This window comes from Notechis scutatus, chromosome 4 (genome assembly GCF_049901735.1).
Source record: "Notechis scutatus isolate UNSWTSFEM ecotype Mainland chromosome 4, rNotScu1.2, whole genome shotgun sequence".
Taxonomy (NCBI): domain Eukaryota; kingdom Metazoa; phylum Chordata; class Lepidosauria; order Squamata; family Elapidae; genus Notechis; species Notechis scutatus.
In genome coordinates, this window is record NC_142012.1 from 77,575,478 (window position 1) to 77,596,243 (window position 20,766).

Sequence of the window (20,766 nt, forward strand, 5' to 3'; positions counted from 1 at the left end):
AAGCCCTAATTAACCCACTCCAGAGTGCATGGGTAAAAATTAAGCTAGGTTGGAGATGAGAGGGTGGAGCTGTCCTACTACTACTAACCTTTGGACAGTTGTAGCCAGGCCTCGCACATCCCATCACTGCCTTGCTGGCCCATTTCTTCTGCAGCCAGCAAGACTGGTAAGGCTTTCCTGAAGGCCTCTATAGCTGATAATAAAGCTCTGGATCGATCCTATTGGCTGCAGAGGCCTTCAGGAAAGCCTTGCCAGTCGCAGAACAAGAAGTTCCTGAAGGCCTCTGATAGCAAAAAGGAGGCCAGGGGCAACGCACACAAGTGAGGTTAGTCAGTGGATGACATCCCTCGAAAATAAGACCTGGTGCCTTTTTTGGTGGCAAAAAATATATAAGACAGGATCTTATTTTCAGGGAAACACAGTAGAATATTTAATATTCAGTGAGATGTATGAAGGGATTAAATTGATTTGAGGTAATTACACCATTTTCTGTTGATTTTCACTTGGGTAATTCTTCCTGTCTGTGGATATTCGCTTTCTCGTTCATTCTCGTAAAATCCTTTTAATCACTAATACTACCACTGAGATGGGTTTGACATTTACTTTTAAAAAGTGGTTTCTTTAACCTTTTAGTGCTTCCTTAAGCAAACTTCCTCACTAAATTTCAGTACTTCTCACTCCTTCCTTCCCCAGTGTCTGTTTTCCTTTGTTGTTAATTTTATTTACGCCTCTGTAACTTTTTGCTATGCTTGCACACTTTTTTTTTTTTTGCTGTTAAAGAAAAATAAATTACTGTGTTTGCATTTTGGTCTTAATGGTATATAGAACAACATTCTTCTTTAGAAACTAATTTACTTTAAGTGGCATTTTATGGCTGATATAAAAGTGGTATTTTTGTAAGTAATCATCTATATATGTATTATACAAGAGCATGCTACATTTGTGATATTGCCTTCCTCTGTATTGTCTGAATTTTGTTTTTATAGTTGTTGCCTTAGAATAAATCAGCTTGAAGCTTATCTGTTGTGACCCTCTGGATGTGTATTGTAATTGTAACTATGCTCCTGAGGCAGGCATTTTAATTTGCCAGATGCAGCCTCACATACAGTCAGTGTATGTTATTAGTAGGGTTAAACTGTCCTAATTGTATATTATGCTGGGTAAAGTGTATTAACTTTATATTGTATGAGGTCCGTAAATTGCTACCATGGTTATCAAATCAGCATGGTAGCCTCAGGGATGCTGTTCCATTCCTGCAAAGTTCTTTTAATTCAGAATCTGGCAATATACACTGTGACCTTCTTCAAGGAACAATATGGTTTACTGGAACTGCTCAGTGACTTCTTGTCACGTAGGTTCGACACCTGTGCAGAATTTGTTAGAGAACATACTGTCACTCTGTTAAGAAGAACTGACTTCTGGCTATCTAAGGTGTCATGGGACTGGTTGAAAATCAATGGGCTCAGCTTTTTTCTTAAACGGCTATAGTAGACAAGGCAGGTTTTTTCCCCCCCAGGGAAAATAAAACTCTACAAAACGTTAAGTGTTTGGACCTTTTAAACAATTTTTAAAATTGTTTCTTATTTGGTTCCTTGCTATGAAATGGCTCGAGTGCAACTCTGGGACTGTTTCTAAAACATTTCGGGGTGGCGGCAGTGGGGTTTAATTGGTGTTAAAATGTAGTCTGAATTTAATATAATTTAACTATGATTAATATTAATACAATTCATATTAATATGATTAATGTTAATAATATGGGATGCAGTGGCTCAGTGGCTAAGACGCTGAGCTTGTCGATCAGAAAGGTTGGTGGTTCGAATCCCTAGCGCCGTGTAATGGAGTGAGCTCCCGTTACTTGTCCCAGCTTCTGCCAACCCAGCAGTTCGAAAGCACATAAAAATGCAAGTGGAAAAATAGGGACCACCTTTGGTGGGAAGGTAACAGCGTTCCATGCGCCTTCGGCATTTAGTCATGCCGGCCACATGACCATGGAGACGTCTTTGGACAGTGCTGGTTCTTTGGCATTTTAATGGAGATGAGCACCGCCCCCTGCATCTGGAAACAACTAGCACGTATGTGCGAGGGGAACCTTTACCTTTACCTAACTACGATTAATGCCAATTCTGGGAAAGCACTTACCTGATTTTAAGAAACAGTAGAAAATATAGGAAGGGAATGGATCTTGTGTTTTTGCAAGTGACTCTCCATTTACACTTGGTAAAAGTGCATTATACCTCTTTGTGGATCTATAGCACCCTTAACATACAGAAAGCTTCACAATCTTTGCATTTTCTATTTCATGCAAAAGCTCTGAGGTGTCTCACAATATTTCCTTCCAACACTGAGGTTTATTGCATAATATTATCATCATCATCAGAATAAATAAAAATCAAGCAGTTTTAAAAATAAAATTGGGCTTTGTCTACAATACTAGGCAGGTTCTGGTACTGAAATAGAACAGGAACTATCTTAAAATAAGGTTTTACCAGGACATTTATTGAAACAGAGTATATAAATGAAGCAAAGCTGGCTGGGGAATTCTGGGAGTTGAAGTCCACCCATCTTAAAGTTGCCAAGGTTGAGAAACACTGAAGTGCATGATTTAAGTCTACATGCAGGTGGCACCTGTAGAACAATAAAAACATTATTGTACAAGTAGTCCTTGCCTTACAACAACAATTGAGCCCAAACTTTCTGTTGGTAAGCAAGGCAGTTCTTAAGTGAGTTTTGCCCCATTTTATTACCTTTCTTCTACATTTTCTAAGCGAATCACTGCAGTTGTTAAGTTAGTAACACCATCTTAAGGGAATCCAGCTTTCCTCCAGTGGTGGACTGCAATCGGTTTAACAACCGATTCTATGAGTGTGTGGTTCGCGCACGCATGCACGGTTTATGTGCGGGTGCAGCATTCAATAACCAGCCATTTTAAGCTTAAAAACTTACCTTCTATGTCATCGCTGGTGAGTAAAACAGCTGAGGTGTGGCAATCCGCTATGCCGTGCAAATCAGCGGAGCTAAAAAAACAAGGTGATAGAACAGGAAAGGGCAGGGGCGGGTGGGTGGGGCCAACTGCTCACTGGAGCTACCGGTTTTCTAGAACCGGTGCAAACTGGCAGCAGCCCCCATCACTGCTTTCCTTGTTGACTTTGCTTGTCAGAAAGTCGCAAAAGGGGAATCGCATGACCCCGGGAGACGGCAACCGTCATAAATACACGCCAACCGCCAAGCATCCAAATTTTGATCATGTGACCATGAAGAGGCTGCGACGGTCATTAAGTATGAGAAACGGCCACATGTGTCGCTTTTGACAGTGCTGTTGTAACCTCGAATGGTCACAGGTTGAAGACTACCTGTGCTCTGGCAGTGCAAGCTGGTCCCCTTAAGTGGGTCTGCTTTGAACACCCAAAAGGAGTGAGCTTATAGCCTAGGCCTGTTTTTTGTTGTTGTGAGAAAAGCAGTTTGATGTTGTAGCCTGTCGTCTGCCGGCAGAGCTAGCAGCAGAGCCAGATGAGCATGAGAAGGGGGAGCCTGGACCGGCTTTGGAGCCTTTGGAAGGCTCTGATGAGGAAGCAGAGGTAGAGCCGGGGCCTTCTGGTCCACCCTCAGACAGCTGTCTTCAGGACCTGTGCTGAATGAGGGGGAGGAACAGATGGGGCCCATCCAAGATGTGCATATGGGTAGAGAGGAGAGGAGAGCAAAGGAAGGCAATAAGCCGGCTCTCAGGAAAAAGAAGTCGTAGACACTAGCCAGCCTCTTCCTGGCTGGGAAATAAATAGTAAGGTTTTGAGAGTGGCTTGTTGTCGCAGACAACCATTCATCGAATACAGTTCATCAGTCTGGAACCCACATTACGTATCTGATATTAGCACAATTGAGAAAGTCCAGAAATATTTCACAAGAAGAGTTCTCCACTCTTCTACGTTGTAGAATACCTTATGCCACCAGACTTGAAATTCTAGAACTAGAAAACCTTGAATTACGCCGTCTTCGGTCTGATTTAAGCATGGTATATAAAATCATACATTGCAATGTCCTACCTGTCAATGAATACTTCAGCTTCAACCATAACAACACAAGAGCACACAATAGATACAAACTCAAAGTTAACCGCACCAAACTTGATTGCAGGAAATACGACTTCAACAATAGAGTGGTCAATGTCTGGAATACTCTACCCGACTCTGTAGTTTCTTCCCCAAACCCCAAAAACTTTAACCTTAGACTGTCTACTATTGATCTCACCCCTTTCCTAAGAGGTCTGTAGGGGCGTGCATAAGCGCACCAACGTGCCTACCGTCCCTGTCCTATTGTTTCTCTTATTCTTCTTTTATTTTTCTTATATGTACCCATTTCATGTATTCACAACTATGTATACACTTATACTTATTATCTTGTAAACAATTGGCAAATCAAATAAATAAATAAAAATAAAATAAATTTTCCAGTGTACATCAGTCAAGTCAGATTCCTTTGCCAGAACCAGGTTTATCGGGACTAATTGCTCTATATTTGAGTCTCCCTGCTAGGAAATAACAGGGAGTGCATTTGCCTCAGCTGATGTGAACAGGAATAGTTTCTGCTTGGGTTACTCAATGAAGGTATCAAGATTCCAGCAATTGCCCTAATTAAATTATGATTCTTCAGCCAAACTTCAAAAAACTTCAAAGGATTTATTAGAGGCAACATAGTGGCACTGCCCTGTATGAAACCAACTCCGGCATACATAATTTACAGTCACCTGTGACCCTGTTTCCCCCCTCCTCCCTGGGTGTGTCATAAATCAGATTCTCCAATTGAGCACGTTCACAGGCTGGGTGTCATCAATCACGTTCTCCAATTAATTATATCTGCAGGCAAAAGCTCTGGTATTTTAGTTACAATCCTTTAAAGATAAGAGTTGGAATGTACTTTCGATTTCAAACTGCTGCACTGCTCTTCCAGATTTCCTTTCACCCCTTCCCCCCTTTTAATGGCAACTACTAAAACAGCATAGAAATGTTTTATGAGTTGACAAGGACGTTTTTTTCTCGAGTTCTCATGTGAACAGAGCCCTGTTTTAGAAGGGGAAAAGGCTCTTATTAATTTTTTTGGGTTTTGTCTATCCAACGTGAATAAAGACTATTCATCTTTATTAAGAAAAAAGGGTTTTGTTTTACTTGTGAGTCAGCGGTTTCTCATTGCTGCGAAGGCTGGGTCAGAACAGTTGATTTTCTGGACACCCAGGTATGGCCTGTTGCTTCTCTGCTCTGACCGTTCTCCTTTTCCTTCACTTTTCTTTGCTAGGTCTGTTCCCAGTGCAGAAGGATCCAAGAATGCATTCCCAGGAAGGGGGTCACCTGGTAGGGGTCAAAAGACTAAAGTCTGTACCACACCTTCATCTGGTCATGCTGCATCTGTGAAGGATTCAAGCAGCAGATTGGCTGTTACAGACCTCACCTGGCCTGGTGCCACCGCCACCAAAATCACCACCATCACCTCCACCTACATACCTGCCGCTACACTTAACGTTAACAAGAAAACCCAGGGGCTCATTGATGGCCTCACTAAGTTTTTCACACCGTCACCCGATGGTCGCAGATCACGAGGTGAAATAATTGACTTTTCAAAGCATTATCGTCCAAGGAAAATGGCCTCTCAGAAACCCTCCTGTACTTCTCATGTATTGGCTACAGGTACCACACAAAAGCTAAAACCTTCTTCACTTCCGCCCCCGGCCCCCACCTCTGGTCAGAGCCCCAGGTCACAAAAGCCCGGCACTTCCATCTCTTCTGGTTCTCCCCAGAGTTCCTCTGGCCGGCCAAGCGTGCTCTCCTTTAGCGGCCTACCTAACCACAGCCAGCTTTTCGATGGACTTTCTCACATTTACGCTGCTCAGGGACAGTCGCGCCCAAAGGGGCAGCCCTGTTATGCCCCTCCCAAGCGTTGGCATCGCAAAGCAGTGCGCTCTCCCGCGCCCGCGCCTAATCCTGCTTTCTGCGGAAAGGAAGAGATTAGCGGTGGGCCGGTTTCTCCTCCCACCGCCACTGGTTGGGCTGTGTCTGGAGGACATGCTTTCAAAGCAGTTGCTGGCTTGGAGCGGACAACTGTCCTTAAAAAGCCCGTGGTTCTAGGCAGATTAAAGTATAAAGTGAGCCCTCAGATGGGGATCCCCTCACCAGGGAAGGGGAGCTTGGCAGACGGAAGAATTAAGCCTGATCAGGACGATGGTAAGCAACAGGTCCAAGTGCCCAATTAAAACCTGCATCCCTTCCAGATCCAAGTTCTTATTTTGTCACCAAGGTTGTTCTTACTTCACTCTGACATCGAAGCAGCGAGCATCGATCTTGTCACTAACGCCGACTAACCTTGCCAATAGCGCTTTCCCAACTAACGTTACCTCATCTCGTTTTGTCAGTCCTGTGTCTGCTGTGGCTTTCCCATTCCCATTGCTTCCTGCTCTGGCTGCCGCTTTTTCTGGTTGCGTAGCGGTATAGCCGCTTCATTGCGTTCAATGCCCTTTCTGTGCTTATGGTCCTGCCTTGGCATAATCGTTAGGATTCCCGCCCTCCTTTTTGGCATTTCATCTTCCTTCTCCTCCATTGCTTTTTTTTTTTCCCCCATGAAAAATGCTACCCTGCTATACAACGCTGAATCTGTACGATTGTGAAATTTATTCCTTCTGGTTTTTTTTTATTTATAAACATATCTTTATGGGAGGGGGGAACCCCCATCTATTCCTCTATTTCTAATCTACTTTTGATGTTCTTTTAAGATTAGGTTAATGCAACAATGTGATGCATATTTTTTATTATATAGAATTAGAGTAGAAGTGTGAAAAGTGTAACAAGAAGCATTTTAACAGACATTGAAAAAGACCTTGGCAGCATCTTTTAAATATTTGCCCAGATTATTCAAATTGTCAAGGTACTCAAAATTGACAAGATGTATTATCTCAGTGGAAAATTCAATGGTTTGAAAGCAGTAACTGTCTAGGAAGAGATAAAGGAGTTCCGTTTTGTTAGTTTAAGGCAAATTTTTGCCCTCGTGTTGGTGAAGAAATTCTCTGCTGATTTTAAACAACAGGTACAGAAATCAAAATAAGCATCAAACAAGAAAATTCAGATCTGTTTGTGGTGGGAAGCAAGAACTTTGTTACAGAAGAAGATCTGAACATGTTTAAGCAGGCCCGGGAGCTAGCAATGGAGGTAAGCAGGAGGGCAGGTGTTCAGACATGAGTAAACAGAGTAGTAATTGTATTTAATTTAATTTAAATGTTTGACTCTCCTTGAAATTTAACATTGGGTGTGTATTTCATCTGTTAAAACAACCAGGTAATTCTACATAATTTTTTAAATGTCTTAGAAGAGGGTAATGTTGGCCTTCAGCATTCTGATTTCAGAAATGTAAAGTTGAAAGATATATAATTATGTAATATAACATTGACCGGAATTTTGTTGACGATGAGTTTCGGGTGATATGCTCGATGCCCAATTTTTAAGTGGTTTTTTTTTTTCCTTTTCTTTTCCAGCAGTTGCTTTGTCTAGAACAACTTTTGTTCACTCGTCTTAAAATTTTCCTGATTGTTTCTAATCACGAACTCCTATCCTACGCATTTTCTTAATTTTTCAGTTCAGTTTCCTTTTTCCAAACCTGAGCTTGAGTAAGAAAATTAGAAGAAGCTTAGATACTTTTAAAAGGAATAACATTATTTGCAGGTGATCCTCGACTTATAACCATTAATTCAGTGACCGTTCAAAGTTACAATGGCTCTGAAAAAAGTGTTTCTCCCACTTATGACCATTGTAGCTTCCCTCATGGCCACATGATTAAATTTCAGGCACTCGGCAACCGGCTCGTATTTATGACGAGAGTCATAACTCATGGCTGTTCCAGGGTCATGTCATCATTTCCCTTTATGATCCCCCCAGCTGGCTTCCAACAGGGAAAGTCAACGGGGAAAGCCAAATTCTCTTCACACCCTCATGATTTCACCGCACACAACTGGGGTAACCTGTTTTTAACAATTGTGACGAGAAAGGTCACAAATGGGACACAGCTCACTTAACAACTGTCTTGCTTAGCCACATAAATTTGGGACTCTCCGTTGTGGTTGTAGGAAGAGGACCACCTGTATAAGTAGCCATGCTACATAGCTGTACTTAAGCTATTTGGCTGGACTAAACATTTGCTCTCAATCCAAGGAGATTGCATGTTTCTGTTGGAGAGACCACTGCCATTTTTGAGTTCACTACCTGCAGCCAGGTATCTCCTAATCTCTAGTAGCAAACAATCATTGGGGGGGAAAGTGAAATATAGTAGGAGAAAAGGAATAGCCATTGTACACTGCTACATATTTTTTTTGTCATTAATAGAAGATAGGTTGTAAAAACGATGGAGAAGTAAATGGACGTTACCCGTCTGTGATAGAATTTGGAAAATATGAGATTCAGACTTGGTACTCCTCACCTTATCCACATGAATATTCAAGGTAAGAGAGCCATCCCTGTACATTGTTGTGCCATATATACATTTTCAGAGAATGGAAAGGAAATGTAATCCATACAGTGCCGTATTCAGTACCATCTCAAATATAGCTGCTACCATTTACAAGACATCTCAGATTCAAAGACTAAGCGAAAGTTGAACTCTGTACTCTAAAACTATGCTCCTAAAACCATGTACAACATTCATTTCTAGCTCATTTAATGTCATTGAAAAAATTTAATAAACGTGAGCTTGATTCTGCCTTCCTAAAACAATAGGTATCAAATTATGAATTCTGCTACTATCGGAATAGAATAGAAGAGAATTCTTCATTGTCCAAGTGTGATTGGAGTCACAAGGAATTTGTCTTTGGTGCATGTGCTCCCAGTGTACATAAAGAAAAAATAAAATGCATTCATCAAGAATCATAAGATACAACACTTAGTGATAGTCACAGGCTGACAATGTATACACCGCACTAATGTAGGAACCGCACTAATGGAATATTTTTTCGGGGGTTGTGCAGTTGTAGCATTCCTTTGTGCTGTATATGATTAAATGGGTATTTGATTATTATCAGGGTAAGCAGCTCGTTTTATTCCAGACATGGCAGAATATCTGTTTTAATCTTTTCTTTTCTGCCTCTGGAAGAAACAAAGGTGAATATAATTTGTTCAAAGCATTTCATACTGATACTCTGATTTTAAACCTCAACAGACTATCAAAGCTTTTCTTGTGTGAATTCTGTCTTAAATACATGAAAAGTAAAAATATCTTGCTAAGGCATGGAAAGAAATGTGGCTGGTTTCATCCTCCAGCCAATGAGATCTACAGGAGGAAGGATCTCTCCGTGTTTGAGGTAGGTGATATTCCATTGTCCTCAGTAAGTAGTGTGTGTGGCTGAAAATTATAGATACCAATGCAGTATTTTTGAGCTGTGTTTTCCTCTGATTATTAGAGTCTAATGATTTCTCCTACCAGTAATAGATTTATTGTACAGCAACATATAATTCTTAACCTTTCCAAGTCTTCTGATACCTCACATTCACTGTTTCCAGCAAAAAGACATTTGCTGCTGCTATGGTTTCCTAGTTCCTTTCTTGGCCTCCAGATCGGTTCATTAATATGAATGGTGAAGAGTTAATTGTTCATTTATAAATAACCTACCCTCTCCTGAGAAGTGGATTGATAATGAATGTAAAGGTCATTGTTTAGACTGGGATCAGCCTACACATTCATTGGCAGCCTTTGTACAATTGATGGGGTCATTTTTCAATGAAATAAATCAATGGGGAGAAAAAGTGAGCTGGTGACTGGCCTCCTATATAGTAGCTCCCGGTAGAATGGCCAACCTTGATTTATTTCAAGTAGATTTTAAAGCCCTTATGCAATCAATCTATAATCCTTCTTTAATCAGTGAACAGCAAAAAAGGAAAAGGACAAAAACAAAGTGAAGCAAATAAATTCAATAATGTACTAACAACGGAGAATAAACCACAACATATAAGATTAACTCCTCTATGGCTGTGTTAATAGAATTGTTTACCTGGGTAAAAAAAATCTAAAAACAGTATGTATAAAATAAAAACAAAAATGATATGTCCCCTAGAATTTATTAGTTAAGACGTATCAGATCAAAAGTAATATTTAAAACAGCAATAGATATGTTGTTAATGAATTATATCTTGATTTTATTGCAACAAAATTTATCTGCTTCACATTTAATGGTTTTCAATCCTGAAGGAGAAGGTTCATATAAAATTTATCTTAATAAATTTAAACACAAATTCAGCTTGTTTATATCCTAATGTGTTTGCTAAACAGTATTCAAAGCATAAGTATTTTCTATAATTTCTTAGACAGTTACTCAGATCTGAAAGTCATGTATGTTGCTTTGACAGTTTAACTAACGGAAAATGGAAAATTAAATTTCAAAAAAGTGAAGATAAAGCTTTATCTTATCTTCTTCTTTCCTGAGGTAATTAAGCTAGAAAGCTGGCATTTGAAAAGTATAATTAATATGCATATAGACCTCCGCAAAATCACTTGTGTTTTATAATAGCAAGTTTATCCCAAGTCTCTGCGTTAGAAAAAAATATTGCTGTTCTATGAATGATTGTAACTTAACTTACGTTGTGCAGTGAGAAACACAGTAGAATGGAATGGAATGGAATGGAATGGAATGGAATAGAATAGAATAGAATAGAATAGAATAGAATAGAATAGAATAGAATAGAATAGAATAGAATAGAATAGAATAGAATAACAGAGTTGGAAGGGATGTTGGGGGACATCTAGTCCAGCCCCTTGCTTAGGCAGGAAACCCTCTACCATTTCAGACAAATGCTTCTCCAATCTGCTCCTAGTAACTCATCTCCACCTCAGAATACTGCTACGTATTTTGTATATTCAGAGTTTTGAGCTGATGATTTATAAATGCCTCTTGAGGTTAGAGCAAGGGGCAAGTGAAATGAATCAAAAGAGCTGTGTGATTCCTTAGAAATATATTGTTTCCTTATTTCTAGCCTGGAAGGTTTTAGGTGCTACAGTTTGGTATTTTCCGCATTAATTTATGTATTTGGAGTTGTGACTTTGTATTGACTTTAATTGATAGCAGCTTTGTGTCTTTTTTAGACCAGATAGGCAGAATACAGTTATCCATATAGTTAACTGTAACATATATAATAAAAGGGACGTGGTGGCTCAGTGGCTAAGATGCTGAGCTTGTCGATCAGAAAGGCCAGCAGTTTGGTGGTTCAAATCCCTAGCGCCGCATGACGGAGTGAGCTCCCATTACGTGTCCCAGCTTCTGCCAACCTAGCAGTTCGAAAGCATGTAAAAAATGCAAGTAGAAAAATAGGGACCCCTTTGGTGGGAAGGGAACAGCGTTCCGTGCGCCTTGGGCATTTAGTCATGCTGGCCACAGGACCACGGAGACGTCTTCGGACAGCGCTGGCTCTTCGGATTTGTCATGGAGATGAGCACTGTCCCCTAGAATGGAGAACGATTAGCACGTATGTGCAAGGGGAACCTTTACCTTATCATATATAATATTTGTTTAGATAGATAATAAAAGAAGAAGAATTAATTGAGATGGGAAAAATATTGTGAAGGTACCTGATAGTATATTTATAACAGTATTCTAATGCTTCAGTTTTAAAATTGTAGTAATATATTAAAAAAGCAGTGTCTTAAAATAATTTTTGGTTCTTGAGTACTTAAGGCGTTTTATAGCTACCTTATTTTATCAAGTTAGTTGACCAGGTATGGGTTTTTTGGTTCATAATACCTACATGTATTTTAGCTTCTGCTTCTATTTATGTATTCCCACCCCCCATTGTCATACTAATAATACTTCGATATATTTTATAGAAACACTTTTTTGTATTCTTGCCTGGAATATATGTAAATCTTTATGGCTTACTGAGTGACCAAAATATGAATGAATGAATGAATGAATGAATGAATGAATGATTTACTGCCCAAGTGTGATTAGACACACAAGGATCTTGGTGCATGTGCTCTCAGTGTACACACACACAAAAAAAAGATAAATTCGTCAGGAATCTTAAGGTACAATACTTAATATAGTCATAGGGTACAAATAAGTAATCAAATCATACTAGGAAACAATCAGTAGAAATCATAGATACAAGCAGGGAATTATTTGTTTAGCAGAGTGATGGCGTTTAGGAAAAAACTATTTTTGTGTCTAGTTGTTCTGGTGTGCAGTGCTCTATAGCATCATTTTGAGGGTAGGAGTTGAAACACTTTATGTCTGGGATGCGAGGGGTCTGTAAATATTTTCACAGCCCTCTTTTTGACCTGTGCAGTATACAGGTTAATTAATATATATTAATATTAATATATTATAATTAATATAAGCTAATAATATATGAGAGGGGGGGAAATCATATAAAAATGACAGAAGAACTTCCTAATTCTTAAGAGAGATAAGAATGTGTTTGGGATCAAGTAAATTTCAATCAGAGACTCAATATAGTATAGTAATTAAGGCATCAGGCTAAAAACTGGAAGACTATGAGTTCCCAGCAACTTCACCCTGGACCTGTCACCCTTTCTCTCTCAGCCCTAGGAATCAGACAATGACAAATCACTTCCAAAATCTTGCCAAGGAAACTGCAGGGATATATCCAGACAGTTGCTAAGAATCAAAACCTTTTTGAAGCTCCCACCCCCCCAAAGAAAAAAAAAACCTAAAACAAATTCAACCTGCGCTGAATGAGTATGGAACTGTCATTGTACTGAACGTGGAAACCTTTCTTGGTGTAATCTTAGCATCTTGAATTCTATCTGAAACATGCCAAATTAGATTCTTATTTGCAGATGTGACAGTACAGAAGGTGAGAGTAACGTTACATCCTACTTTTTCACATAGCCCCCTCAAGGCTGTTAAGCTTATCAAAGCTTAACATAGCTTAAATAATGTGCCCTCAGAGTTGATGTCTAATTAGGGAAAATAAAAAGTAGAGCAAAATTTGGATTACCTTGTGTACATTTCATTGGAAGAATGGCAAAGATAGTTCCTTGTTGTGCATTGAGCTGCTGCTATGTTAAGATACTGATGTGAAAAATTCTCTCTTCCCCTAGGTTGATGGGAATATCAGCAAGATTTATTGCCAAAACCTTTGCTTGTTAGCAAAGCTCTTTCTTGACCACAAAACCTTATACTATGATGTTGAGCCATTCCTTTTCTATGTTCTTACCAAGAATGATGAGAAAGGGTGCCACTTAGTTGGATACTTCTCTAAGGTAAAAGTTTGATCTTACTGTTATCAGAGCGTCTTGCTTTTTATGCAGAATGTTTTGTTGGGAAACCACATTTCAAATGGGAAGGAACACATTGTTTTTTTTCTGTTTGAAAATAATGATGCCATTATCCTTTTACAAAAGTGTTCTGAAGACATTGGATTTAGGTCAAACATATGATGCACAGATCCTTTTAACTCACCCATGTTTGCAGCAGAACCTGACAGTGTAATAATAGTTGTGTCAGAGTGTTCGCAGCATGACTGCTATTGTGAGACAAGCCAGGAGCAAAACACAGCACACAGAGACTTAGACATTAACAGTGGTTTATATACAACAGTTATATACAGACATATACGTGGTAGGCAAATATCTTATAAGTAAGCAAACTTCTTAACTTTACACACGGAGAACTCTGCAATGAATACTGGACACAAGGAGAGAGAACCACGCCCTCTAATGGCTGCCTTTTTAAAACACCTCTTAAAGGGGTAGAACCCATCCCCACTCTTAAAGGGAAATACCCCTGTTATGCTGAATCACCTTCATTTCATCAGCTTAACATTGCATCAGACTTACAGCATCTGGCAGCTATTACTGCTGCTGCTCAGCTCTTAAATCTTAATATCTCAACAGAGGTGCTGCCTTCGGCCATTTAATTCTTCCTTACTTTACTGAGTTGCACATGACATATAATTTGTCACACTCATATAGTATGTTCAATCAGTCTTCTCTTATTAGTACCTAGCAGAAACGGGATAAAATTATTCAAAAATAAATAAATAAATAAAGTAACTGGGTTTTGTAATCCTACAATCTAAGACCAGATTTAAGGGCTACATTTTGTGAAATTTAGCTCTTCAAAACCCAAGAATTGCTATGGATCCAGAAATGATATATATTTTTTTGCCTCCACCTGCCTATTTACACCTCCTTTTCCAGCCTCCCACTCATGTTCTTCTTTCTTTCAGGCTCAGATGAAGTGGATGCAGTGTGTGGGACCAGCAAAGTTGCCCCAGATTATCCCTGGTCCGGCATTGCCTTACGAAGTGTCTGAGCCTTACTCTATTGCTAAAGGAGTCGTGCTGTGAGTTGACCCATAGCTGTTTGTTGCTTAGATTTGTAGTTAGCAGGATGGGTTAAACCAGAGGGAGGGCATTCTCTTCTAGCACTCTTCTTCATCTGTTTGCTGATTGGCCAGGAGTGACCGCAGGGGGGGCACTCAAAAAGTCAAGATTTCAGCCCGACGGTGTGATTGAAGTACGTACAAAAGGTTGGAACTTTGATCGCACAAGTGCTGGTGTTTCTTGATTTCCTCGCTCCCTTCCCGTACGGACGCCCCTGGCAAAGATTATTTCTTTTCTTCTTTTTTTTTAAAGCTTCATAAAGTGTTTGCACTCCCTTGCTCTACCTGAAAACATTCCAGGGTGTTTTATAGAGTACAGTACAAAGATGTACCTGTTTTGCGTGGCAGAATAGCAAGACTGGATTTTATTTGAGTTTCCAGGAAATCTGAAGCGAGAAGTGCAAAAAATAAGGAATAAGTCGCCCTAATATGAGATTCCTGCCAGCAGTTTAGGCTGAAAGATATCAGCGGTTGGCTTAGCAGGAGATGCTCGGTGAGAATAAAGCAGACTGGATGTTACAAAAAAAAAACAATGAGGGGAATAAGACTTTGCCCAAAATGGTGTCTTCTCAATAGTAGGAAAGACACGTGGATCAAGGTGGTTGAACATAATTTTTTTTGATGTGGTATTTTCTATCAAGTCCCTGATATAAAGAGGGGACTTCAAGAGAAGACCAGCTGTTGGCGTACAACGGTACAGAAAAATAAATACAGGTAGTCCTTGACTCACTGAATGACTGCTCAAAGTTACAGCAGCACTGAAACAAGTGACTTGCAATCACACGGTCCAACACTGGGCACCTGGTATCCAGCATTTATAAATTTATATATATTTATAAAGGTTGCAGTGTCCCAGGGTCATATGACTGCACATGTAATGACCCGGGGTGTGACACAACAATAACAAAGTCACAAAAGTACAATAAATTCTCTTTAATGCCTCCAACTTGGCCCCAATGTCCAATTATCCTCGGTTGGATAACAAACTCTTCAAAAAACAGACTACGAAGGGCAGAAATGCAGTCTGAACCCAAAGTAAAGATAATTTGAAATAAAAAAAACCCAACACAAACCACACTGAAGTAATTAACACGGCAGGCCAGGATGATAAATTGCAGACTTTCAAAGGATAACACAGCACCCACAGTTGGGAGGACACCAAACTCCAAATAAGTCTCGACCAAGATAATACACGCTTTGCTTCCAGCAAGGAGCTGTGTGCAAACGCCCCACTTATATCCTGTTCTCTCAGCTGCAACCAATGAAAGGGATCAGGGCCTTCTTCTCTCTCGCAAGCCAGGTTGTTCCCTTCTCCGTTCCTCCCTGCGTGCCCTAGGATGAAGAGAGGATGGCCCTGGGTCTTCCTCTGAATGCCCAGCCGGACTGTGCCCTTCCCCCATGTCTTCCACAGCCACCAGAGCCATACTCCCACTCCCTGTCAGCTGCTCAATTTCCCCCTCAGAATCAGACTCCAAAACAAGGGCATGACAGCACAATTGAGACCTTCCCAATTGTCTTCTGGCAAGCAAAGCCAATGGGGGAAGCAGGATTTATCAAACCACCCCTCCCGTTCATTTCACAATAGCTATGATTCCCTTAGCAAAACAGATCGTACAATGGGGGTGCAACTCGGTTAACACGCAACTGCCTTGCTCAATGGTCTCAGTTTTGCTCCTAAGTCCAGGACTACCTGTAATAAAAACCAGCCACTCTTGCTGAAAACCAGTGTGATCCCCACAAATTAAAAGGCACTATAGCTTGGTGCCTCTTAATATTTTTCCAAAGAAAAGACTAAAATATTCCAAAGAAACGAATTGATTTCAAACCTTGCTTGGACTTTTTTTTTTCTTTTTTCTTTTTTGAAGACTGGACAGTCACCTGTCTGAAATGGTATAGGATCTCCTGCTTGGAGCAGGGAGTTGGACTAGAAGACCTCCAAGGTCCCTTCCAGCTCGATTCCAATTCATTGCGGACACCTTCATGGTGGTGCTAAGAGGTCAGGCTACAGGTTGTAGCCCATCAAAACCTGCAGTACGAGACTCAGCTCTGCTGCACTGGATGAGTCTCTACAGTTTTTTAACCCATCTTGCTGGCTACTGATTTAAGCAACAGCTCAATAGGATTCAGGGTATATACTTGGCTTCTCTGCTCGTCCCAGGCACTCCAACCTTCCATCTGGATTTGCCCCTAAAAGGAGAGGGAAAAATGTGGCTTATATGAAGGGTAAGTCGTAAGTAAGCACAGATGATGACACTGTACGTAATTGTCCCTCGTTGCAGGACGCATCTGCAGGTGCTCTTTTTCTGGCTTGGTGGGGCTTGGATCAATTTAGCTTTGTACCTGGTCTTAACTGGGTCCGTTTCTTAAAATGCTTCGCTTTGAAATGGAAACGGAACCTGGCAGCAATGGCATTCTCTCCCAATGTTTGTGTACTTGCTTTCCATATGGGGCACGGGATAGCTGAAGCACACGATCACTTGGATTGCGTTTCAATATGTGCGCCATCGCTTTTTCCTCCTCCAGTGAAAATACTGGAGTATTGTCATACTGTATTGTGCTAATAAAGACAAGCAGAAATAACAACAACAACAATAATAATGGTGCAAATTAATATTTAATTGATCAGAAATGATAAGGGTGCAAATTGAAAGATTGGGATTTTAAATTATGCAGAAAGCTCCTTTTTCCTGAGTTATGGGTGAAACCCCCCTGCTATAATTTCTCATGAAAAATGTCCATTGCAGGAGGAAGTGTTCCAATATGCACTGAAAAAAATTACACTGGAATGGAAAAAAATTAGCACGATAGGGTAGGTAAGAGGGACCTGTGTAGCGCCAGTGTGACTTCAGATGTTGCTCTTGGTATTCAAAGCATTGCCTGGCATTCTTTTCTTTTTTTTTTAATAGTATTTCAATTGAAAACTGCAAGCTGGCATACTTTTCTAACCATTTTTATTTACATAAATGCCCCTGGGCCTCCAGATAAGACACGCAAGATTGAAAAAGAAGTATTAGAAAACTGCAGCCCAGTGCTTGGTTTAGGACTGTATCCATTTGATCCACTTAAGATTCAGAGCCGTGGTGGCACAGTGGTGAGAATGCAGTACTGCAGGCTACTTCTGCTGACTGCTGGCTGCCTGCAGTTTGACAGTTCGAATCTTGACAGGCTCAAGGTTGACTCAGCCTTACCTCCTTCCGAGGTGGGTAAAATGAGGACCCAAAATTGTTGGGGGCAATAGGCTGGCTCTGTAAACCGCTTAGAGAGGGCTGTAAAAAGCACCGTGAAGCAGTATATAAGTCTTAAGTGCTGTTGCTATTGCTATCCAGAATTGTGGGGAAGATACCGATAAGCAAGATAGCGGAAGAGCTGGGGCCCAGAAGCTCCAACCTTGGCAAGGTCAAGTCTTGTGGATTTCAACTCCCAGAATTTCTCAGCCAGACATGCCGGGTGTTGAAGTCTTGAAGTTGCCACGTTTAGAGGGCCTTGCACTAGCCAAAAGTGAGCTCCTGCCCCAAAATATGGGATTGGGAATTTAGCTACCCATTGCTATAATGCAGTGGTGAGATTTGAATAACTTAACAACCGGTCCTCTGGCTGGGTAGGCATGGCCAATTGGTCATATGACTGGATGGGTGACATCACTCATCACACCCAGCCCCGCCTCCCGGCCACTCGCCTTAAAGGCAGAGGTAGGATTTGGCCGGTTGGGGCTAATCCTACCACTGGCTGGCCCTGCCCCCCACCTGTTTTTCGGCCCCTTTTCAGGCCGTTTTTCGAGCTCGAAAAACAGCTGGAAAAATGGCTGGAAAACGGCCAGGAAAACAGGCCAAAAAACGAGCAGGTGCAGGGCCAGCTAGTGGTGGGATTTGCTGGTTCGCCGAACAGAGCAGAATCTTAACTACCGGTTTGGCTGAACCGGTGTGAACCGGCAGCAGCTCTGCTGTAATATCTTCCAGGCTGACCTACATGAGGTGACAAGCAGCTGCAATTTCAAAACATGCATTTCTTTTCAACCTAGGAGGTTATATTTAGGAGTAAGGTGCTTTTTTCCTATCTTCTACTGAGTGATTTACCTCTCAGAGACAAAAATGGTGTGTGGGCGACTTCTCTTTCTTGCAAAACCCATCACCCGCCCAATTTTGCACAAATTCTCGAGTCCTGAGCAGGATCTCCTAAACACATTAGAATCTCTTTGGGGTTACCTAGAGTTCCCTCCATTGCTTTTGGAAACTGAGTTCTGCGGCCCTGCATTATTCCTCGCGCCTGAATGAAACAGCATGAAGCAAAAGAAGGCATAGACGACCAGAAGTTACTAAATGTCTGCTTTGCTTTTTCTGCATTTCTCAACCTACAACAACTTTAAAGATGTGTGGACTTCAATTCCCAGAATTCCTCAACCAACATGCTGGGGAATTCTGGGAGTCGAAGTCCACATATTGGAGAAATGCTGGATTAGATAACTGTTCTGCTTTCCAAATCCCTCCCCTCTTCTTTGGCTTGGCTGCTTCCAGCTTCTTCTCCCAATTGTTAAAAGTCTGACAGAAGGACCAGCTGTTCACTAGAATAAATAGATTCTTAACATCTGATTTAAAAAAACATATCCTGAGCAAATCTTGATGAAATTTAGTTTGCTTGTTTATCTATTCAAACCCCCAGTTTATTCAACGGGTTTCTAATTTTCATTTTTATCTGCTTCGGAGTACATCAGATAGATCCTCTGGGCACATTTGTTCCATCACTTCCATTAATTAATTTATTTCTTTACTATTTTCATTCCTTTTAAAATTTTAGACTCTTAATGGCTATTTTGTTTAACTGCTTTGTTGATATTCTGAGCATTTTACTTGCATTTTATATAGATCCACATATGAAGGAAATCCTCGATGTGCAACAGTTCATTTAGTTCAAAGTTACAATGGCACTGAAAAAAGTGACTTATGACCATTTTTCACACTTAAACCATTGCAGCCTTCTCATGGTCACATGATCAAAATTCAGATGCCTGGCAACCGACTCTTATGTATGACAGTTGAAGAATCCCGGGGTCATATGATCACCTTTTGCTACTTCCTTACAAGCAAACTCAATTGGGGAAGCCAAATTCATTTAACAACTGCATTACTAATTTAATAATTATGATTCACTTAGTGTAACAACTGTGGAAGGAAAGGTTGTAAAATGGGACAAAATTCACTTAACAAATGTTTCACTTAGCAAGAGAAATATTGGGCTCAATTGGGGTCATAGGTCAAGGACTATCTCTCTATATGTAGATCGATTTATCTAATTAAATAGATAATGAACAATAAAGAAACAAACGTCTCTTTATGGATAAGATATTGGAGGGGAATCAAAAGTGAACTCAAGTATAAGACCATCTAATTTTAACGACCTCGTAATCCCTTATGGCAGGGGTGTCCAACCTTGGCAACTTTAAGACTTGTGGACTTCAACTCCCAGAATTCCTCAGCCAGCAAAGCCACAAGTCTTAAAGTTGCCAAGGTTGGACACCCCTGCCTTATGGGTTGGATTCTGGGCAACTGAATGGAGCTAGCAGAGTGTTTCAATGGTCGGATGCCCTTCCTGTGGCCAATGTGGAGTTTTGTTCAGCAGATATAATCTCAGTGTGCCCAGAGAGAGAAATATTTGCCTCTGTCTACGATTGAACTCTGAAAGTAAATCCTAGCTTGATTTTTACACCTGTGCCCAATATAAGCCCTACCCCTCCCCCCAATAAGCCCAAATTAAGATCCCGCCCACTCCAGAGTATCCGGGTAAAAATTAAGCTAGGGTGGGGTGGGGGGTGGAGCTGCCCTACTATTTACCTTTGTATCCAGGCCTCGCACACCCCGACACCTGTCTTGCTGGGCCATTTCTTTTGCAGCTGGGAAAAGCTGGCAAGGCGTTCCTGAAGGCCTCTGTAGGTTGATCCGGAGCTCCATTATCGGCTTGCAGAGGCCTTCAAGAAAGCCTTGCCAACCTCCGAAGAAGAAATTCCTGAAGGCCTCTGACAGTGAAAAGGAGGCCAGGGGCAACACACGCAAGTGAAGTTAGTCAGTGGATGATATCCCCCCAAAATAAGACCTGGTGCCTTTTTTGGTGGCAAAAAAAGTATAAGACAGGGTCTTATTTTCAGAGAAACATGGTAGTAAGATATTCCCTTGAACCGACTTTTCTTTACCCTGGCTTCAATCACATGGTAAGGACAGTGCTGTCTTAGCACCATGGAACGTTCTGTCCCCTTGACAAGCCTCTCTAAAAGATCTTTCTCAGCACATGTGAACCACTGACCAATCATAGAAAGTGCCCCAGGATCTTACTTTGAGATTGACTTCCCACCGTCTTTGTCTTCCTCCTCCTCCTCCTCCTCCTGCTGTTTTTGGAGGATTATTATTATTATTATTATT

At 40.9% G+C, this 20,766-nt stretch overlaps 1 protein-coding gene across 5 annotated transcripts in view; it reads left to right on the forward strand.

The window, feature by feature from the left end:
* Positions 1-20,766, forward strand: part of KAT6B (lysine acetyltransferase 6B) — a 97,052-nt gene that overhangs the window by 42,632 nt on the left and 33,654 nt on the right. For 3 of the 5 annotated variants that reach the window (XM_087963872.1, XM_026674191.2, XM_087963873.1), the window contains exons 8-12: positions 5,284-6,206; positions 7,063-7,184; positions 8,352-8,467; positions 9,181-9,322; positions 13,075-13,236. In XM_087963872.1, coding sequence (XP_087819998.1) covers positions 5,284-6,206; positions 7,063-7,184; positions 8,352-8,467; positions 9,181-9,322; positions 13,075-13,236 — 1,465 coding nt within the window. The remainder of the gene's footprint in view (positions 1-5,283; positions 6,207-7,062; positions 7,185-8,351; positions 8,468-9,180; positions 9,323-13,074; positions 13,237-20,766) is intronic. The other 2 variants (XM_087963874.1, XM_087963875.1) reach the window with 2 other exon arrangements.